Here is a 20,710-nt window from a genome sequence, read left to right as displayed (position 1 = left end):
AAACTTTTCTGCCACAAACTTTGTAGGAAACCTTAAAATGTGGTGGACAGTGATGGATCAAGTCATCTTTGTGGTGTTAATCTGTAGGCTTTTTCAAGACAAAGGGATTGACTGAAATAGCCTTAGAAGAAATCCCAGCACGAAGCCCAGGTTTGAGTTTTGGTTTTGCAGAGTTGAATATCACAGAGAAGCAAGTGTTCTCTCCTGTGATATATTCATCTGAGCCATTCCTACGCTGGCTAGACCTTTAGTACCTAAGTGATACTGTGATACTGTGTTCATACTTGAAAAAGAAAGGAAAAAAGAGCCTGAGAGAGCAACCTCCATTTTCTCCTCTAGGGAATATGTTTTTCTTCTCAATTTTGGCAATTTCACACCGACCTTCTATGGCTAAACCTTTCCTGTTGCTTGTTAATAACTGGAGGAGAGTGGTTGTCATCTGTCTACAGTTGTTTAAGCAAGTACAATGTTTTAAAATGTCTCGGTAGAGTCTGAAGTTCCATTCAGTGCCAAGCTTGTAAATCCCATGTCATTTACTGTGCTTTTACTCCACACCTGAGATGGTGGAGTGCAGACTTCACTTGGGCTTCTTGGAGAGCTTGCAGAATGACTGAGAAATTACCATCACCAAGACTGCAAGTAGTTTGAGGGCTGCTGTGGCATAGTTTGTGGGTCCTTATCATTATACCTTGTCTGAAACAATTGTTCGATTCAGAATTTGGCTTGTTGATGCATTTGCCATTTGTTACTGGTATCCAGTCAAAAGGCTGTGTGATAAGTGACTTGTCAGGAATCCTAGATGATGGGTTGTTGAAGGAGATGCAAGAGGCCTTGTAGTCCAAGTTTGTAGTAGGCAAATGCCTACAAATATGAACAAGCAGAGAGACTGGAGAATCAGCAGTGGCTGTTCATAATGAGCATTAATTCATTCCAGCCAATTGTTGCTATGCCTTTTAGCCCCTGAACTTAACAGGAAGACTGCATTTATATGACATGGGCCCAGCTGAATATAGGACTGGAAAAATATGAGTATCACAATGATGATATGTAAGCCTAAGTCTCTGATGAATGCAACACTAAAATTTCATGGCAACATCTGTCCTTATTATGACATTCCTTCCTTCATCTTGAAGATCTATTTCTCTATTTTCTGAAGTTCTACCAGCCAGAGGAATGTATGATCTAAAGCAGCTGAAATGAATTGCCAGATCCATCTATCATGAGGATAATTAACACCATATTTCCACCCAAACAAGATACAGATCACTGGGTGGATGTTCTCCCGACACCAAAAGCTGCAGCCTGTATTATCACCATCTTGCTTACCCCTCCTCCACAGTTACCATGCCAAACCTGTCCTGATATGCCAGGAAATATGGGGGAGTATCTAAGATAGGACTGAAATGTTAAGAAGGCACTTTATTTGCCCAGATTTTTCTGCAAGAGCTGCTAGGTTGTCCATGCGATATCAGCATGCTACACATCTGGATTCCCAACAGGCTTTAGAATTGTATGTGGTATTCCAGATGTCCTTGTGCACGAATACTTACATAGCTACCCTGGAAATGCCTTGCCTTGATGCGTGCAAGGACCTCATATGCTTATTTTCGTGGATAAATCCCACTGATGGTTCATAGTTGTCTTACAGTTGAATAAATACAGCCAACTGCTTCTTCCCTCTCACTTGCAATGAAGACATCCCTGCTTATTCTGGATTTCTTGCTCCTAACATGCATAATGTTGTCTTATACCAACATATGCACCATTTTGGGACATCCAGTCCTGTAAATTAGTCATTTCTACGTTGTACCCCCATTCTTCTCTGCATTGACTGAGCTTATATACCAATTCCATCCTGCCTGTGGATACTTGAACTTTTAGGGTTCAGATCTTTATTTGCAGGAAAATGATTGTTGATTATCATCAAAGTGATAACTGAAAGACAAATCTTCATTCAAATTTCTCTTTCAATCCAACCTATTAGGGCTATTAGAAGTAAATTCAAAACAGTGTCTTATTGGAGTCCCTAAGTATTCGATGGCTGCTCTCACACCCAGCCGTACCACAGACCCACCATCATTAAAAGCAGCTGTTCTCTAGTCTGCATCTAGGAGGTTTCTTTCCTATAATTACAGAATTCTCCACATTATTTCTCTCTGGTAATATATTAAGAGATCCCTATCTATAACCATATGAACATTTACAGCTCATCTCCAGTAAAAACACCTTTACCAAGCTTCAACATGAACAGATTTACTCTTATTCATGCTCTCTTGCTCATTCCCAAGCTTCTGTATCATTAGTTTGCAGTGTTGCATGGGCAAAGCTATCTTCCTTGTCTAGAGTCTTTGCTTTAAGTAGTAAATGTTTCAGTTGTTGCTCTCTGACCCTAGTTTCCCAGATGGACTAGTGGCCATTCTGACGCTGTCCAAAAGCTTCTGTGTGTCAGTGATGAGCTTTGAGTGTGTCAGAGCTGCCTGGGGTCAGTTTTGACAAAGTTGTGAAGTTTAATATTCAGCTGGTGTAGGACAGTGTAACAGTCCCAGAGCTCAGGGGAGGTGCTGGTGATCTGCTATCAAGCATCATCCATCTTCATGGCTGTCTGAGGCCATGTCTATCCTTGACTGCATTGTCAGCTCCTTCCTCCTGCAGCCAGTGTTGATTGCCCTGTTTCTGCTTAATGGACCTGGAAATTCTCCATCACGCCAGAACACAAAAATATAGGATGATTGCCTGCCCCACATCTTCCCTTCCAACAGTGGGAAACTGATCATAGGCCTCTCTGACCCTAACAGAGGTGAGATGCTGTTAGGAAGGAGAGTTCTCCACCCAAGAGCATCTTCACTTCCACCATTCCCTCAGGGAAATTCTTTCCTTTCCCAAACAGTGTGTCCTCACCTCTGGCTCACCTCATGGCAGTGGGGAGCTGGGACTGGGGAGGGAGACCACAGGGATGACTGAAGGAGTGTGTACTTCTGCTACCAAACCAAGGGTTTGGGAAGTGAGGAAGAGGAAAACTGCTTTTTTTCTCTCTACTGTTCCTGTGATTTCCTTCACATATGTTGTGCTGCTAAATACCAAGGTAGCAGTTGTTATTATTTATAGCTGCCAGTAGCGTGCTGGGCATTTTACAGAAGAAATATGCCAGGTGCCTTCTTTCAAAGAGCTCACAATTAAATGTTAGAGGCTAGCAGTGCTGCTGCTCTCAGGGGTTATACATCTCCACTTGGCTGATGTGACTTGACAGCTGGAAGCCACATTCTGATGGCTTTCCTTCTTTCTTGCTTTCTTCATTAAAGGTGCCAGGATATCTTTGTGAAAGCATTAAACCTGCTTCCTGACCTCACACACAGAACAGATACAGCAATTTTTTCCCTTACCACCCTCTGCCAAATTGCCTTAACCCTGCCCTGGAGAAGAGAAAGAACAATTTGACAGCCTGTGCCCATTCAGTAGGCAGCTTTTCTGCTAAGCCTGTGTAAAGATGCCATTTGGTGCCAGCTGCAGTGATAGATTTGTGATTCTTCGTTGTTGCGGTTTCTTATGTAATGCTGTAACTATAGCTGGCGCTTGACAAAATCCCCAGCTCCTGTTCTGGCTCGGTCACACATGATGCAAGAATAAGGTAGTAAGGACAGGTTGAAGTCTTTATTTATAGCTTTGTGATCCTGAGACAGGGCAGCCCAGAGGAATTTTCCAGCATGGGTCTGTCTTTGAAAGGTGGGATTGCTCTGAATGACCCCCAGCTGCCTCTGTCAAGGAATTGCTCAAGAGCATGGGAAGAACCGGGCAAGAGGGACTGCCCTATTTGGAGAATGACTCTTTGCTTCAGGATTGGTTCAGACAGGGACTCCTCGAGGACTTCTGCTACACTGGATTCACATCTCCAATGTACCTCTTGAGCAACACAGAGGCTGCACAGAGATCAGATCCGTAGACTACAACTTAACCATATGCAAATGTCCCTCAAAAAGTCAACATTAATGGCTGTGCTATTATTAACCAAATAGATACAATTAGAAATTGATATATTTAATCACTCCCAGCCAGAGTGGAATTTGAACTCCCGACCTCAAAGTAGTAGCAGAATTTTCAGCTGCAGGGGAAAAGAAAAAAAAAAGAAGGTCAAACAGGACTTTTCCTGCTGAGCAAAATAATTTATTGCAGGTGAAACAGTCTCAGATATGTGGTAAATTAGGCTGTGCATTATCTCATGGATAATAATTTCTCTCTGATGTTTGCCTTCTTGTGTGCATCTTTGTTTTAGGCTCTAAATAAGATAAGAAGCACCAGAAATCTCCCAGGAATAACAAATGCTTTTTGTTTTTTGCTTTTTTTGCTTGATTGAGGAAAGAAATATTGGACAGACATGTGTTATGCAACCATTTAAAAATAACTCTCTTGTAAAACTTGGAGTGAGCCTCAAATACCGCAGAAGAAGCAGAAATGTGTTGCCTACCTTTTTATCAGCAGTGTCAGCCAGTACAGCTTTCTTCAGCTACTTTTACTGAACTATTGGCCTGATCATTTCCTGGGCATTTTAATATAGTTCCCTGGGAAATAACTCGAAGCCTCTGTTAAATTTGGAGCTGCACTGAAACAGGCAGGAATTTGAAAACAACACTGCAGTAAAACTAAAATACCTGTGCTGTCCCTAATACTTTCCATGATACAGTGACAGAGAAGATAGAAGCCTTTTAGGTGTGTCATTCCTTGGCATGCAATGTGCTGAGCACACTCTGGGCCCAGGACACCCGTCATTTGATCACTTCACACAAATTTGAACTTAGTCTTTCTGAGCAGAATTATCTTAAATGTATGGTGGCACTGGGCATCTCCACGCTACTCCCCCAATCCTAGTGTTTTCTTGGATCTCTTTGTGACAGGAGGTGCAAGGTGGGAATGAAGCTCATTTTCCTTTACAAATTGTACCCCAGAGAGGATGCCTAGGACTGGACACCCCAGATTACCAGCCACTCTATAAATCCTGGCCCTGGGAGCTCAGTGCAGTAAACGAGATCATTTATTCACAGTGGTACATTTATTTTGAAATGTAAGACCAGTTGCAGATGTAATGACAATAGAGGAAATTAGCTCATGATGGGATTTTAGAAAGAGGCTAGTGGAAATATGTTCAGTAATGTTCAGTTATTAAACCATTAAAGATCCCACTGGAGACCAGCTAGTAAGATTTCTCATAATCTGTAGTGACTTAAGGCAAAACACAGAGCCCCTAAAGAGGGAAATGACAAAATGTTCCTTTGGAAGAGTCACCTCATCTCCTCACCCATCTCTGTGTGCTCTGCTCTGCGGCGCGTGTGACAGCACATACGACTCTCACGCAGATGCACGTGTAGGTACAGGCTCCCTCCCTCCTCCCAAGGAGCAGTGCCCTGGGAGTGCCACAGCTCCTATGCCCATACCCTCCAGAACAGAGGTTCCTTGAGGAGGAGTGGTAGAGGTGAAACCAGAGAAGTACTGCAAACATCTGTGTTTGCTTGGGGCCCAGTCTGAGCTCTACTGAAAATGTACATAATAACTTCCACTGGCTTCAGGAGCCTTTGGGTCAGGCGCTGTGACTGTCTGCTCCCATGGCTCTATTTACCATTTTGGTGGGATTATCTGGAAACAGGAGGGTATTAAGTTCTCAAAATTAGGTCCTGGCTCAGGCCTGTTGAAAGAAAATCATAGAGGTCAAGTCTGGATTCAGAGAGGCTGACGAACATTATTCTGCCAAGTTGATGACCCTAAACTGGGAAGAGCCTTCTGGCCACAGGGAAGCCAAACCTGATGAACTGGCGTGAGGCTGAGGGTAGCAGACAAAGTATGCCCAGCCCTAGTTATCCAAAAGTTCAACGTCCAAAAGTTGAGGGGTGGTTGCTGGGGTCCCAGACCCTGTGCAGGATGTGCATCACGCACTTGTGTTGTGTGGTCTGAACCAGCACCGGAGCCTGTGTGGATGCTACCGCTGGCAGTCGTGCATGGAGGAGCTGTGGCACAACTGGGACGTGGTTAACTGTGTGAGTAATCAGGCAGTGCTCATCGAGAGGCACGATGCAACAGGCAGAGGTTTGCCACTGACGATGATGGCCTTTAAAGCAATTAACCTGTCCTAACCTGCCTGACAGTCATGTTACTGTTTTCTCCCTGCTGTGCGGGTACGCCAGAGCACTATCTTCAGGTGATGGATACTGGCACCGTTCCCTTGAAATCAATACAGAAGTGCTGGCTTCCATCAGTTGGAAATAGGACTTTCTGTATTTCATGTCCCAGATCTTTCCTTCCTCGGTCAAATCATAACAGCCTTCTCTCCTGCAGTGACTGTGTCCCATCTTCATGTGAGAAGCACTCCGGTCTCAGCTTAGAGTCTGGTTGCAGTGGTGAGGGAAGCAAACACAACAGACTTTTCCTCCTCGTTCCCTGCTTCTAATAGCAACCAGGTGCTCTGACACTTAACCTGTGTGCTGCTGTGAAGTTGCCTGTCTAGTGCAAACACCCGTGTGAGGCCCTGGGCCTCTAGGATTTACTTTATCCCAGGATTTGTAACCCAATCTCATTTACATCCATCATTTATATCATACACCTTAAAAAATCGTCGTTTTCATTGGTTTTGTTTGAACATGAAAGAAGAAAATTGTCTCTTGACATTAAATTTTCTTTCTTTTGACCAAAAAAACAAGAAATATCTTTAAGGCCTTGGCTGCAAACTTTGTTCTTTATTAAATGTGCTACTGTGTTTTAAATTGGTACCAGGGCAAATACTTGGACGATTATATCAAAGTCTGATGGAATTAATTAGTTGCATGTATATCTGTATGTTTGCTACTTAAAAAGCATAACAGTTCTTCCATGAAGGACAGAAGAGACTGGTCTGTGTAAAGAAAAAGTGTTCAAACCCAGATGCATTTACAGCCCTAAACTGGACCAGGGTTTCAGAGCACAGATGCTTCAGCCAGGTGTGTAGTCCTGCACCAGGGCATCTTGTACAGGCAGGAAGCTGGTGTGAGTAGCAAATGCACGTTTGCAAATCTGAGGAGCAGAGAAGCAGCTGAGTTGAAGTGATTTGAACTTGAAGTATTTTGCTGATGTCTCTGAAGTTACTTGAGATTTACACCAGTGTAAACAAATGCAGAGCTGTAGACTAATTGCCTGTTTTGATTGTGTGGTGATTAGAAGAATTGGTGGTGACTTTGGTTCATAGAAGTATTTTGTGGGGCAAACAATCTTTTGCTTTTCCTAATAGATTGGATCTTTCAGCCTTTGACCCCAATCTCAAATATGTGGAGTCTCCATGGTATTGCATAAATGGATGGTTGATTAAGGCATTAGTAGAAATACCTTCCTGATACAGTCAGAAGGAAAAGTTGAGTTTGGACATTGTCTTGGTGGCTCTGCTTTGAATAGTGAGGCTCTGGGCTTCAGATAGCAGAGCCACCTCAGTGTACAAAACATACTCCACCAAGTATTCAGCTGAAATTATCTGTTCAAGTTGTTGACTGCTCTCTTGTTCTTCCTCAGAAACACCCAGTTCAGGCTTAAGCTGGGTTTGGGAGCAGAACTCCACCCTGCAGTCCCTACCCTGTCATCCAACTGTCGAGTCTTCATTTAATATTTCAACTGCCCTGTTTTAATTTGCTTGTAAACAAATAAATCATAAAAAAGCCAGAGGGCACAGAGCAAAGCCACTGCTCTTGTTGGGGCCTATCATCATGGACACAGAGACAAGCCTCTCTGAGGCTGCTTCCTCAGCATTTATGTCTTCTGAGTCAGATTGGTGTCTGAGAGGAAGGCAAGAGACTTGTTTTGAGGCCTTTGCACCTGCCATGTCACTGGCCTTATCCAAACAGCGAGAGATTGGACCGCAGCTGAAAAAACAGCCCGTCGCAAGAGCTCGGGATTTTTGATGTCCTCCTTTTGTTTACAGCATCCCATCCCTCCTCTCTCCTGACTGCAGAGCCAGGCAGGAATTCTCTTCATTATCTTCTGCCGTGCTTCTCATGCCATTTTTATTAAAGGAAGAAAAGACAAGGCAAGGGGGAGCGTGTATGAGAGAGGAGATAAAAGAATGAAACAGTCATATTTGTACAGTCAATGGCAATGCAGGAAAAAGGGTGGGAGTTGGGGAGCAGATGTATCCAGGTTGTCCTAAATTGACCTCATTCTCTGGTTTACTCTCTATTGATTGTTTTTGGAGCACCTGAGGATGAAAGAGCCTGCAAACACCGTGGTGGTATTGCTGAGACATAAAACCCAGCACAGTTCAGTGACCCACTCTCTGAGCAACAATGGAGAGAATGGTGTTAGCTCCTCCAACCTGGGAACAATTAGCTTGGGACTGGAAGGCTCCAAACATGTCTGAGTACTGCAGTGTTTCTTCACTGAGTTAATGAGTAGTTGGGGTATTTCAGGACCTCTGTAAATGATGTTGAGTGTTTTGGTGACTCAGGACAGCACATGGGAACAGATTGGACAGCTCCAGGGTATGGAGGATGGGAGACGAGATGGTGAAGATCTTCGTCTCTTCTGTGTGTGCTTGTTTTCAGTCCACTTTGAGCAGCCGATACAAAGCATTGCAGCAAGTGAAGATGTGGGTCACAGCTGGCAGCAGGTTTCCTGTGTTACTCACAAGGCTTCCTTGCTAGGGAAGAAGAGCAAAGGTGACAGTGTTAGAGGGAACTGGAGATGTTGCTGGCAGACAGGGGCTCGTAGGCTGCAGAGAGCTGTCTAGGAAACATTGTCTTTTGTCTCAAGTTTGTTGGCTATTTAAGGTCAAAGAAAGATAGGTCCTTCATAAGGATGCTTGAGGTGTGGGATTTGCCTGTTTCACATGATCATGCCTGTGGCAGCCATGGTTTAATTGGGACAATCTAAGACTTTGTCATCTTGTCCTTAACAGGAATGCTGTCTGCTTCCATTGCTTTCTGGCCATTTCTGTTTCCATAGGGAGAAGCTGGCATCAGCCTTAAGGATATTTTCAATTTTGTTGGAAACAAGTCTTTGCTGTATAAAAACCCTCCCTGTTGTTGCCTGTAGTAGGAAAAACATACATACCATCATAGTAGGGAGAGGCACAAGGTTTTTTCTTTCCATTGGTGCTTTCACTGCATCTCAGGTGTGTGCTGTGTCCTCAGATGCTGAACCCTACAGTGGGCATAGATGTGCTTGCAGATCTGCTGGCATTTGAAATCATGTATTTTGCTTCTGTACATTCAACAACCCTTTAAACCCACCTTTGTCTGAGTAGAAAACAACTTCCCAGAGATATAATTTTTACCCTAACTTTTGCAGAGCACCCAAACTAAAAGCAGAGGTCCCTTGCATGGAGGACACAGCGAGATTAACTCAACTGCCCAGCCTCCCCAGTGAAAACAGGAAAAGAATTAAAGGGATCTATATTTCTGACCCTGGATCTGTCACTTGCCACAGCAGACAGGAAATTTCCCCTCGTGATATTTTACATGGCACGTCCTAATTCCCCCTCTAAGCAGAGGGCTTGAGTCATTGCTTTTTAATCAGACTGCCTCCCCACGGGCGGAGGCTGCAGCGATCAGTGCAGCTTACTCCCTTCTCAGAAAGGTCATTAAAAGACCATAGATATAAATTTAAAAGAGTATTTGTTCACATCCTTAGTGTTAAAGATGTTCTTCTCTCTCACTTCCTCCAGTGGTGTCGTACGAAGCCTGGCAGCAGGGTGGAACGAGCACGTTATTGCTCTTGGTGTGCCATCAGCTCTGAGGGAAGGCAGGAGAGAAAATAAATGGTCATACAGTCAGTAATATTGACCTTAGTGCCCTGTAACTACAGAAGAGAGGATTCATTCTTTTTTGGGTTTTTTTAAGTTTTCCCTTTATTCCTGCATTCCTTCCTGCCTCTCTCACTGTGGTACTGGATTGTTGCCTGAAGTATTGCATATATCACCCCTTTAGCAGCTCTGTTTTTCCAAAAAGTGGGTACTGTGAAGGAATGCTAAAACTCAGTTGCTGAGGATATGATATATTTAACAGTTCAGGAGGATATAAGCACATCAGGTTCCAGATGTGAAATGCCACATCCAGCTCAATCAGGTTTTTGACACTATTTGCATCAGACCAAGGTGAACTGAAAGTATGATGCCTTGTGTTTGAGTTTCTAAGGTGGCTTTCCAGTGCTCCCTTCCAAGCACATCCCCAGCTATGATTGCATGTTGCTGGAGAGCACCTCTGAAGCACCCATGCTTCTATTTCTGATCTCTGGGCATGGCTGGCTCGGTGCTGCCCTAGGCATGACAGTCTCTCTGCTGCCCTAGGCATGACAGTCTCTCTGCTGTCTCCACTAAGTGGAAGATTGTGAAGCTTTATATTGCTCTTGACTGGGCTGTCTGAAAGGAGAGCTGGGACAAGGATGGGGAAGATTGGCCCCATGGCTGCAGTCTGGGTCTGGAGAGCTGGCTTCTGATCCTGATGTTGCTTTATAGTGACCATTTGTCTTCTCTTTCTCTGTATTTTAACCTAAGACAAGGGTATTATGTTCATGGAGTATCTTGAACATAAAGAACTTAATAGCCATGTTGTATCCAAACTGTGTGAAACTAAGGGAAACCAGGCTGTGCAAATACTTGTTGGTGTAAGGAAAAAATGGACTTTTTTGTGTAACTAAACTATAAGGATAATGTCATTCCATATGATTTCTATGGAATTGAAGTTGGAGATCTCTCCCTCCCCAGCATGTAGCAGGGGACAGGATTAGAACAAAGCCCACTGCCACAAGGCCAGCAGTCACTCTTCTCCAAGGTCCACAGGGTCCTCTCCCCACACAAAGTTTTTCATTCACAGTCCACACAATTAAATATGCCAGAGTTCTCCCCACCTAATAACTTTCATTTCCAGTTTTCTGTCTTATTCACCCACATACACATTCATCTCCACTCACCTAATAACTTGTAAGCACCATATTCTCTCCCGTGCTTAATTTCGTACTGTGTCTTCTTCCATTATCTTCTGCCAACTTCCCTCCCTCTACATAAACAAATGTGAACTTTCCCTGTTTTCCATTTGCTTACATGTACACACAAGCATACACAAACACTCCCACGTACTGAAACACGCTCGCAGAGGCTGCTGTTAGCCAAATTCCTGCCCGTCACTTATGGGTATCAGTGGAAATCACACAAGAAATCCGAATCTGAGAACTACTATTTTGCACCCAGGCTTGTGATCTCAGAGCATCAGGAAGCAGCATGGATGTATTTATTTTGTAGCTGTTATAGCTGAGGAACTGTTCCCTTGTTAACAGTTTTTTCTAAGAACTGAACCTTTTTTTGTGTGGTTAGCAGATCCCCGGTGATAAAATCCACATTTCTGCAAGTGAATTTGTTAAATATTTTACAAATGGTTTTGTGAAAGAACTTGAGAAATAACTTCTCTTTAAGAATCAAAGCTTGCCTCTGCTTTCATTTCATCAGTGTATATGAGAAACTTCCTGTCTTAATAGGTGGGTTTATCTGGGAGTGGAATCTGGAGGATACCCTCAGTATTATATATCAGTGTGTTTGGCCACTGAACTTATTTCATATCATTTTCTATTTCTTCTTTTTTTTGTTGTTTTTTCCCAAAGCAGTTGTTTTAAACAGGTCCCAAGGGCAGCAGTTTGAATTTTTTCCCTTTGATTGAATAAACACCCATACCAATATCTGGGTAAACGTCTCCCTAATCTGTAGAGGAATTAACATAGTGCTTGTGCTACCTGAATCCTCAAATTTAGCTAAGAGGAGCTACTGCAGATAGGAATCGGGTGATGAAGCAATGAGAAAGCCAGTTGTGTTGCGTTTCCATTCCACTGAACTTCACTCCCCATTTTGAGTGTGATCATAGAGAATCAAACCCCAGTGCTGTTGGCGTGCGATTCTTTCAACGACAGTCATTTTGCAGGCGCAGGATCCGTGAGAAACAGCTTTGTTGTTAAATGCAATGTGTGATATTGGAGTTTAAGTCATGCTTGTTAATTTAATGAATCTTTTAAGGAGATACTTATTTCACGAACTGGAAGATTTCGATAACTACAGTCCATTGATACCTACTTCAATGGCTTTGTGGCTCTGTAGTAGATAGATCTTTGTAGTCACACTTCATTAATATGTGCTTTTTGACCAAGTTCCTGTGACAAAAAGCCATGTATATTACTGTCAGTAATTGGGGCAATATGAGCAAGTAAGTAGAGAACTGGAATGGCTTCGGAAAGAGCCAGGTTGTGTTATGGGCTCTGCAATTAGCCTGATTGATGACTGTGAGCAAATCATTTTGCCTTCCCCACACAGGGGCTTTACAAGTCGACACAATGAGGATAATGGTAATGAGTTTCTTTGTGGAATGTTTTGAGTTCTGATAATGTAAAAGACAAGGTAAAAGAGCTAAACATTTATATTGGGTCCTTTATTATTTCTGTATTCCACATAAAAAAATATTCCTCATTTACAGATGCACAGGGTTTAGGTGATTATGGCTTTGCATAAATATGTACCAGTTTGCTAATTCTTTCTGTGAATATTTCAATGCTCATGTGAGATGCAGCACTGTGGTGTGGATCCTTTTTGTGCTCTTCTTTTTCAATTCTGTTGCTGTAATACCTGTGTGTGAAGTGGATAACTTATTTATCTATCACTGAGACATCTCCAGTCCAATTCTGTCTTAAATCAATAGGCAGATTGCTACTGACTCCAGCTGCAGTTGTATTGAGCTCAGGGCTGTTGTGGAAATAATCAGTGTTTGCAGGGTATTTTAAGTTCCCTAAATGAACTATGCCACAAACTTGCAGGTAACGCTGTCCCTGCTGTGGAGAGATGAGAGTAGAAGTGCTCACAGGCTAAGCCCAAGGATGGTTTCTCAGTGCTGTAGTTCCGTTGTCCATAATGTTACCATTTCCGCTGTGAGGTCTGATGGACTGGTCCCATGGTGTCAGTGCAATGCCATCTCTACAGTAGGTACAGATGCAAGCAGCAACACACTCAACTGCAGGATTTTAATCAGCAAATATTTTAGCTGTCAAATAGTCAAGAGTTGCACCTATTTCAGAGCCGTGCATAAATCAAGCATGGACATAGGTAGCGCTGATTGTGCCCACAAGAAAAAGCCACCCAACCACAAATTAACACCATGAAAATGAGGTAGGAATATTCTGAGGACCTGGCTGAACTAAAACTTACTTTTTTGACAGGCAGCCCCCGTTTCACCGCCTCCTTCTCTGCCCTTTGCTGCCACCTTTGTTGTACGGAACCCTTAATATTTCCTTTTGTCTCGCAGGGAACTGAGCGAGAGGACGACATACACGTACCAGGTCAGCGTTGTCTCCGGGATGGAGGAGAGTGAACCTTCCCCCACGCTTGTGTATGTCTCTGGAAGTGGATACTGTGGAGACGGGATTATCCAAATGTAAGTCTGGAGCGAGCAAACAGATAAATCTGAGCACATCTCCTCAGCCAGAATCTGGGGCTAGAAAGGAACTGATGACCTCTGATGTCTCCTTAGTTTAGGCTGGCTCTCATCTTTAGATAATGGCTCGTGCTTGATGATTACCAGGATGATGACATTTAATTGGAACTTAGGCCTTGCTATCCTGGCACCAGTAGATACAGACAGAGATACAGATAATGGAGTCCAGACAGCAGGATCGATAGGAAAGTACGCTATATGCTGTTTATGCTGTTTGTTCATGTATCCATATCTTTATACATGAATATGACATTTCCTTTGTGGAGCTGGGAAAATTCATACAGCCTTTGATACCATCCTGACACATGTAGTCCCATGTGCCTGGCAGCTGTGGGACAGGGCAAAACCCCTGCCACATAGTGAGCCAGGTTTCTGGGGCAACCTCTTGTTTGACTGACCACTGGAGCTGGGGTGCATCTGAGGGGGAAGGATTTGGCCAGTGAAAGAGAGCAGTAGGAGTTACGTGTTCTCAACCAGCTCCTCTCACCGCTTGCCAGTCCCCAGAGCACTGAAAATGTAACACAATCGTTCACAACTATGTTAGGGTTTATTCTTTTAATATGTTGGCCCATAAAGCCACCTGCTTCAAAGCTTCCAGGCATTAGATAATTTAATTATTTAAATGATGTAAGTAACAACAAGCAAATGCTTAATCCAGCTAGTATTATTTTCTTGAAATAATGCTGATCAGCAATCCCATAACTCTGTCAGATGATACACCTGGCAGCAAGTATTTACAGGATGAGGCCCAACAGGCAGGGAAATCAAAGAGAACAATCAAACAACACAGGAATCCAGGGCAGTCTTGAAGAAAGAGGTGGAGAAAGACAGATTAATTTTGCTTTCCATAACTTTTCTCCTGCTGTTATGTTTGCACATTCTTCAAACATCACTTGTGGCTTTGCAGCAAGCGTTGAACAATAGCTGAGCTGCCTTAGGAGCGAGCAGGAACCAGACCCTGTCACAGCTTGGTTGGTTGCGGCCCCTCTTGCAGCTGTGGCAGCCTGTTTCTCAGCTGGTTTGCACTCTTCTCCCCTCACACTGCTGCAACTGTGTGGGCTGGCACAAGGCAAGACCCTGTTGCTGACACCACCTGCTCCCTGTCAACTCCTCAGAGTGCTGTCACCTGGAATAGCCCAGCACCAGCCTTTATGCCTTGTTATTCCCACGCTGGGGTCACAGTCTGGCCCTTCCAGATTTAATACAAAGAGTTTCAGAGATTCTTGTTCTCTTTTTCCCCACCTGCTGAGTTGCAGCCACACCAGCTATGAAGGAAGTAGCTCATATCCTCATCAGAGAACAGCAAGTGGTATCCACATGTTCAGGAGAGAAGTGGCCAGGCAAGCTTGTGAACCAGGAATGATGAAAGTCGGGGCTGGAGGAGAAAGGGAGAGGTATTTTAAGGATCAGCCCACAAAGACATTGTACTGGATTTCAGGGCTTTGGGGTTCCACAGAGAGGTTGCAGTGATTGCTGGGATGATGCCATTTGCCACCTGACTCTTCTTTGCATGTGTGTGCCCTGCCTACAGAGACCTGGGGGAAGAATGCGATGATATGAATAAGATCAACGGTGATGGCTGCTCCCTATTCTGCCTGCAGGAGTTATCCTTTAATTGCATTGGTAAGTCTGGCTCAGAGCCCTTCCTCTCTCGGTGGCAACAACTCTACGAAGAGTGCAAGGTAAAAATCAACAGTATTTTCTGTATTTCCAGCTGAAGAGTTGTCATGGAAGAGAGAAAAAAAGGTGGAATTTGTATGTTTGAAAGACGAACATATCTTCCCAGCTTCTAGTCATTTTGATGGGAATTGGTTCTGCTGGCTTTGAAACAGCCTCGGACTTTAAGGCTAAGTCAGCCATTGTGGGACTGATCCAAAGCCCATTGAAGTCAGTGGGTGGTTTTCCAGTGGCTTCAATAGGCTTTAGAGCTGGCTACGTGAGAAGACATGAACTGATTTTTTTTCTGGTAAACAGGAGGAGGAGTGAAAGGGGAAGGGACTGAGACCAGAAGCAAGTCCAGCTGAGGTCACACCTCCTTTGAGTTGCAAATCAAATCTGAGGATCAAAGGTCTAGCTAATCCCCTTTTTCAGAGGTGAAAACTACTTAATCAGTTTTCATTTGCAAGCCTGGTTTGCTCTGATTAGCAAAACCTGTAAGCACAATGGCCGGAAGATGCTCGAGCTATCAGGAAAGCAGGGCTGCATTTGTGGGCTTTACATATTTATTAAACTCTCTAGGAATGCTGAGGGCAGAGGAGGGAAGTGGAGACTAATTTACCCTGTACTTTCTGTGGGGTAGCCATGCATCATGGGGTTGCTTTTCCCAGCCAGGGCTCTGTGAGGTCTGGGGAAGGGTGAAACGTGCAGAGCTTCTGAAACCCAAGTTGATATTTGTAAAGGGTTGGCTCTTTCTCAAGAGATTTTATGAGATTCCTTATCTGGACTGACCAAGCAAATACTGTGTCCCATCTAGTGATCCCATGCCTTCAGCTCAGGGCATCACTTCCTAGCAGACAGTATCACATTGGCAAGACTGAAATTTACTCATTTTGGCAAGAGGACTATTACGTCTGGTGCCTGGAGGAACATATGAAGGACCTCACAGGCACCATGTTTCTCTTGGATGATAAGCTGGGGACTGTTTGTCTCGTAGGAATGGCTACATTTTTACTTCAGCATCCCATGCCGTGAGATTTGAGGCCCAATTTGGTGATGCACTTATTTACATATTTACATATGGAAATAGCTCCATTGAAATCTGAGCATATTTATGGTTGGGGATAATTGTGACTTTTGGTGGTCTTGAAGTGACATTTGTGTTTCAAGTAACTTGCTGCATCAGAGCCTCAAGCACTGAAAAGATATTAGTAATAATATTTTGAAAGTGAGATAAACACTTAGGCAAATGTTTTGAGTTCTCTAAAAGTCAGGCACAGTGTGAGGCTGGTTCCAGCAAGGGTTTAGGTTGGAGCTGTGTGGTTGTATCTGTGTCACTGTGCTCAACAGCAGGTCTGAGTCCCTTGGTCCAGGGTCCGTTGGTCCAGGTCTGTATTTTGACCATATCCCAGCATTGCATTAGGATGTGACCCAGGTCCTCCCCTGTCTGCATTGGTCCTCAAGGAAACTGGGTTGTGTGGGCAGGACAAGAGCTACATCGTGCTCCAAATAAATCCATGGACAGGACTGAGGTGTCCCGAGACTTGGACCATGCAGTGATGTCTTGCCAGGAGAGCACAGGAGCCTGCTTTATGTCTGTGTACAGGTTCATCTGCAGGACCAGCAACAGGCCTGGTTGAGAGTGTGGAAGACCCCTGTCTGACAGCAGTATGATTAGGAAATGAAGCACCAAAAACACACAGATTTTTCTACTCTGTTACAGAGGAAGGGATTTTTCAGATTTGCTTGTGTTGAAAAGGAAAGCTGAATTCCAAAGGTAAAAAGATGTTTGCTTGTTATAGGCTTTGTGAGGTGGTGATTTTGTACAGGTCCTAGATTACAAAAGTGAATGAAATGTTATTGTTTGTGAAATACTGAATATGAGGATTCAGGTGAATCAAAGTAGCTGTATCTGTGGAAGGGTGCATGGACACAGACCTTACAAATGTTTTGTTGCACAGCTCTACAGTTGTGGTGCTGTGACTGCTGTGATGGTGATGGCCTTGGTGTGCATGCAGGGTCTGCAAGGGCAGACCAGCTGCTGTTGCTTTTGGGCAAACAGTGCCTTCATTAAGTCCCTAGGAAAGGTTCAGAGAAGGCAATACCTGTGAAACAGAATCCTGTTGGCTTTTTGAGGTGATGAGCCACCATGAATTAGGACATCAAGAGCTCTGGAGAAAAACTACTGGATAATCTTTCAGATAAGTGAATGTTGCTGCTTTGTGTTTTGTTTTTATACTTCAAGTGTTAAAATCTCACCAGAAAACATAAAGATGTTTGGGAAGTGAGTGGTAAATAAATATGGAAAAGAGCAGAAGTTCAGCATTCTCAGGAAACTAATAGTATCAGATGGGATCCTGTGCCTTTAGTCAAACAAAAGTCTTCTTTGAGACTGGGAAGGTGTTTTCTTGGAAAATACTGAATGTTTGGGTCCCTGCTTGAGGAGCACAGAAAAATAAGTGTACTTTATTTCCATGTTTACAAGGCTAACACATGTTATAATCCTGTAGGACAACAAGTAATTATTTCAGACAGTGTTATTTTTGTAGTGATGTTCTTGTTGTACTATGTAGCTCTTTAGAGCCCCAGGAGTCACTCCCCTTCACCAAAGAATTCAGTGAGCCTCAAACACATGTTCTGAGGCTTTGCTGAATTGGGGGCCTCAGGGTTTGATCTTGCAAACGCTTCCTTCCAGGCATGTTTCTGAACTACCACAAGGCATTCTTTAGACTTCAGCAAATCTAACCACAACAGTGAATGCAATGCTTGTCACAAATTGTCTGCAGGATTGGGCCCTGCTTTGTTTGCAAAGGCAGGGCTGAAGGGGCATCATCTAGGGGGTTCGTAGCAGGAGGTTTGAGAGCAAAGCCCAAGTGGGCTCCTTCCTTCCAAAGCAAGTCACTTCACTTGGTAGAAGAGAAATACGAGAGAGCCCACAAACACCACCAAGCCTTAGATTTAGAGCCATGAATCCCACAATAATTTAGGTTGGAAGGAGTTTCTGGAGGTCTCTGGTCCGAGCAGGGCCAACTTCAAAGTTAGATCCAGCTTCAAAGTTGGAACATGTTACTCAGGGTCATGTCCAGCTGGGCTCTGGATATCTCCGAGGATGGAGGCAGCCACTTCACAGGGGGCCTTTTGCCTCTCTTGCTCTCTTTGCCTTTTAGGATCATGAGGTTTATATTTTTTCCTAATTGGTCCAACTTTCCTTTGAATAAATGGCACGAGGCTCTCAAGACACTTTGCACTAGTGCCTGTAATAAAATTAGACTTCTTTTTCCCCCCTCGGTTTTGTTTTCCCTCCTCCTTTCCTCTCTAATCAGATAACAGTGGATCAATCTGCTCTGCCACGGGAGGAGGGGCACGAGGGAAGGAAAGAGGGAGGCAGGGAAGAAAACCGTGTGGTCTTACTGTCAGGCTGTCCTGGCCTTCTCTGAACACAAAGCCGAGGAACAGAAAACAGATAAGATTAATAGCGTTTTCTTCCTGCAACATGCTGAAGAGTGACAGTGAGATTAATTAATTAATTAATGAAAGCATCTGGCAGTACTCCTTTTCTAAGTCCTGCAGTACTCTCACCCCTCCCCACCCTGAAATTTATCATCTCCCCTTTTCTTTCCCCTTTGCATAGTGAATTTTGCGTATTTTATCTCCTCTGCACAGCATTCGGTCCCGCGGGGAAAGTTTCACTTGGCTTTTTGGTTTGTAGTGAACGAGCAAATCAAAGTCGTGTCCTCTGTGACTGATGCCCCCCTCTCCTACCTCTTGGCTGCTTTCCTTTCACCTTGCTCTGGGTTACTCTTGGGATAACTGATTTTGCGATTACTGCGGATCTCGGCCAAGTTCACGCCAAAATGTCCTGTGTAAAGTGGGCCCCAGCCACGAGAGTTATGATTTGCAGTTGTGGGAACCCAGAGCTTTTTAGCACTTGATCCATTCCCACTGGACCATTGAGAAATGAGTGTCTAACAAGCAGCTGAGCACCTTGTCCTTGGTATGCACTCTCCCACACACCAAAGTTGTCCACATGCATCTAGATATATGTGCGGACACTGAAAAAGAGTGCTGCTTTCATTTGCATTCCTTTTGTTGAGTGTAATGTGCATTATGCATTGATTTAGCTCACCAGTGCTGAAGAAAGAGAAGGTTATAATAAAAAAAGATGCAGAGATCAATAAAAAAATAAAGGACAGAGAGAGAGAGAGAGAAGGTAATATGAAAAGAGATGGCTAAAGACTGATAGACACGTTGAAACACAGCTGGGAAGTAGCTTCAAAACTTCTATCTCCCCTTAAGTTTGCCTGGTAATTTATGGGGTTTTCAGTTATATCTTATTGGTGGTGTTATTGCTACACTTGATCTCCTTTGCTTATAAGGGACTTTCAGCTAAAGCTTTTCTGCAGTCAAACAGGGCAGCGCTTCTGCTGCCTTCCCCATGCGAGTGGTCCCACTGAGGAACGTGGACGTGTCAGGTTAGACACACGTCTCCATGGTTTATTGCATCAGGACCTCAGGGATGTAAAATACAAAGAAGAGGCACAGAGTAGAGGAAAAGAGAAAATAAACCTCTCTAGCACTTGAATTTACCACCATTTTTTGAAGCATTAGTCGCCAGTGGTTGCTCAGGGAGAGATATGATTTTAATTTGACAGTGATCCTTAAACACCTTTTATTTTGTTCCTGCTTGGCCTCAAATGTTTTTTGCTACCTTACAAATCTGGATCTGTCCTTCTCCTCCTCAGAGGCCTCTCCCTCCAGCTGTGAGCCTTACCTTTGTGGGAGCTCTATCCTTTACGTCTCCCATTATCCATAAATTAAGCATAGCACTTTCCCCTAATCTTATTGTTTGGTGGGCTGCATTGCATTCAGGGAAATGATTAATATTCATGAGCTTGCTATCTCTGTTTGGTGCATAATCCTCTAGGGAAATTGCAGTGTTAAATGAGTGACACAAAGCTAATTTTATATGTCTTTTCTTTCCTTTCTTTCTTTTTCCTTTTTTTCCCCATTCTGACAGAGAAGTAATGTGCTTAAAATAAATTGATGGATGACCATCCATATTCATTGTGGGCATGCTTTGAGAGTGCCAGTCGCTCTCATCCTCTCCCCCTCCCTTCCCCATACCCCTGCACAGGAACACAGCTTTGACTGCTGAAACCGAGGCCCCACACAGCAGCAAATGGTGATTTCGCCTTCTTTCACCAACATTAAATAGGCCTTGGCTGACCCTGCCGAGCGCTTTCAGTAGAACAACAGCATGGGAGAAACAGAGCCACCTTGCAAGGGAAACTCAGCATCTCACAGGGCATCAATAAGACTAAAGCATTGACCAAGGAGCTTGGGAAAGAGTATTGCTGTCGATAAAGAAGCTGAGCTTCTATAGCAGAATTTCATAGCAAATAGCAATGAATTTACTGACCAGGGCTATTCAGAGGATGTTTGTGTGAATCCTTCTGCTTAAGGCAAATACTTTGAAGCTGACTGTTTCCTGCAGCTCATGGGAGTGTGGCTACATGTTGTAAAATGTCTAAGCACTCGCTTGGCAAGTTGGTAATCACAGTATTGTCTTAAAGTCTCTTAAAGTGATTTTC

General features: G+C 43.8%; 1 protein-coding gene across 1 annotated transcript in view; it reads left to right on the top strand.

Moving 5' to 3' along the window:
* PAPPA (pappalysin 1) overlaps positions 1–20,710 on the top strand; it is a 174,741-nt gene that overhangs the window by 75,622 nt on the left and 78,409 nt on the right. The window contains exons 8-9 of the mRNA XM_010203345.2: positions 13,275–13,403; positions 14,995–15,086. Of these exons, the coding sequence (XP_010201647.2) occupies positions 13,275–13,403; positions 14,995–15,086 (221 nt within the window). The remainder of the gene's footprint in view (positions 1–13,274; positions 13,404–14,994; positions 15,087–20,710) is intronic.

Source organism: Colius striatus, chromosome 19, assembly GCF_028858725.1.
Source record: "Colius striatus isolate bColStr4 chromosome 19, bColStr4.1.hap1, whole genome shotgun sequence".
Classification (NCBI taxonomy): Eukaryota; Metazoa; Chordata; class Aves; order Coliiformes; family Coliidae; genus Colius; species Colius striatus.
The sequence above is the reverse complement of the archived record's forward strand: the minus strand, read 5'-3'. Positions and strand labels throughout refer to the sequence as shown.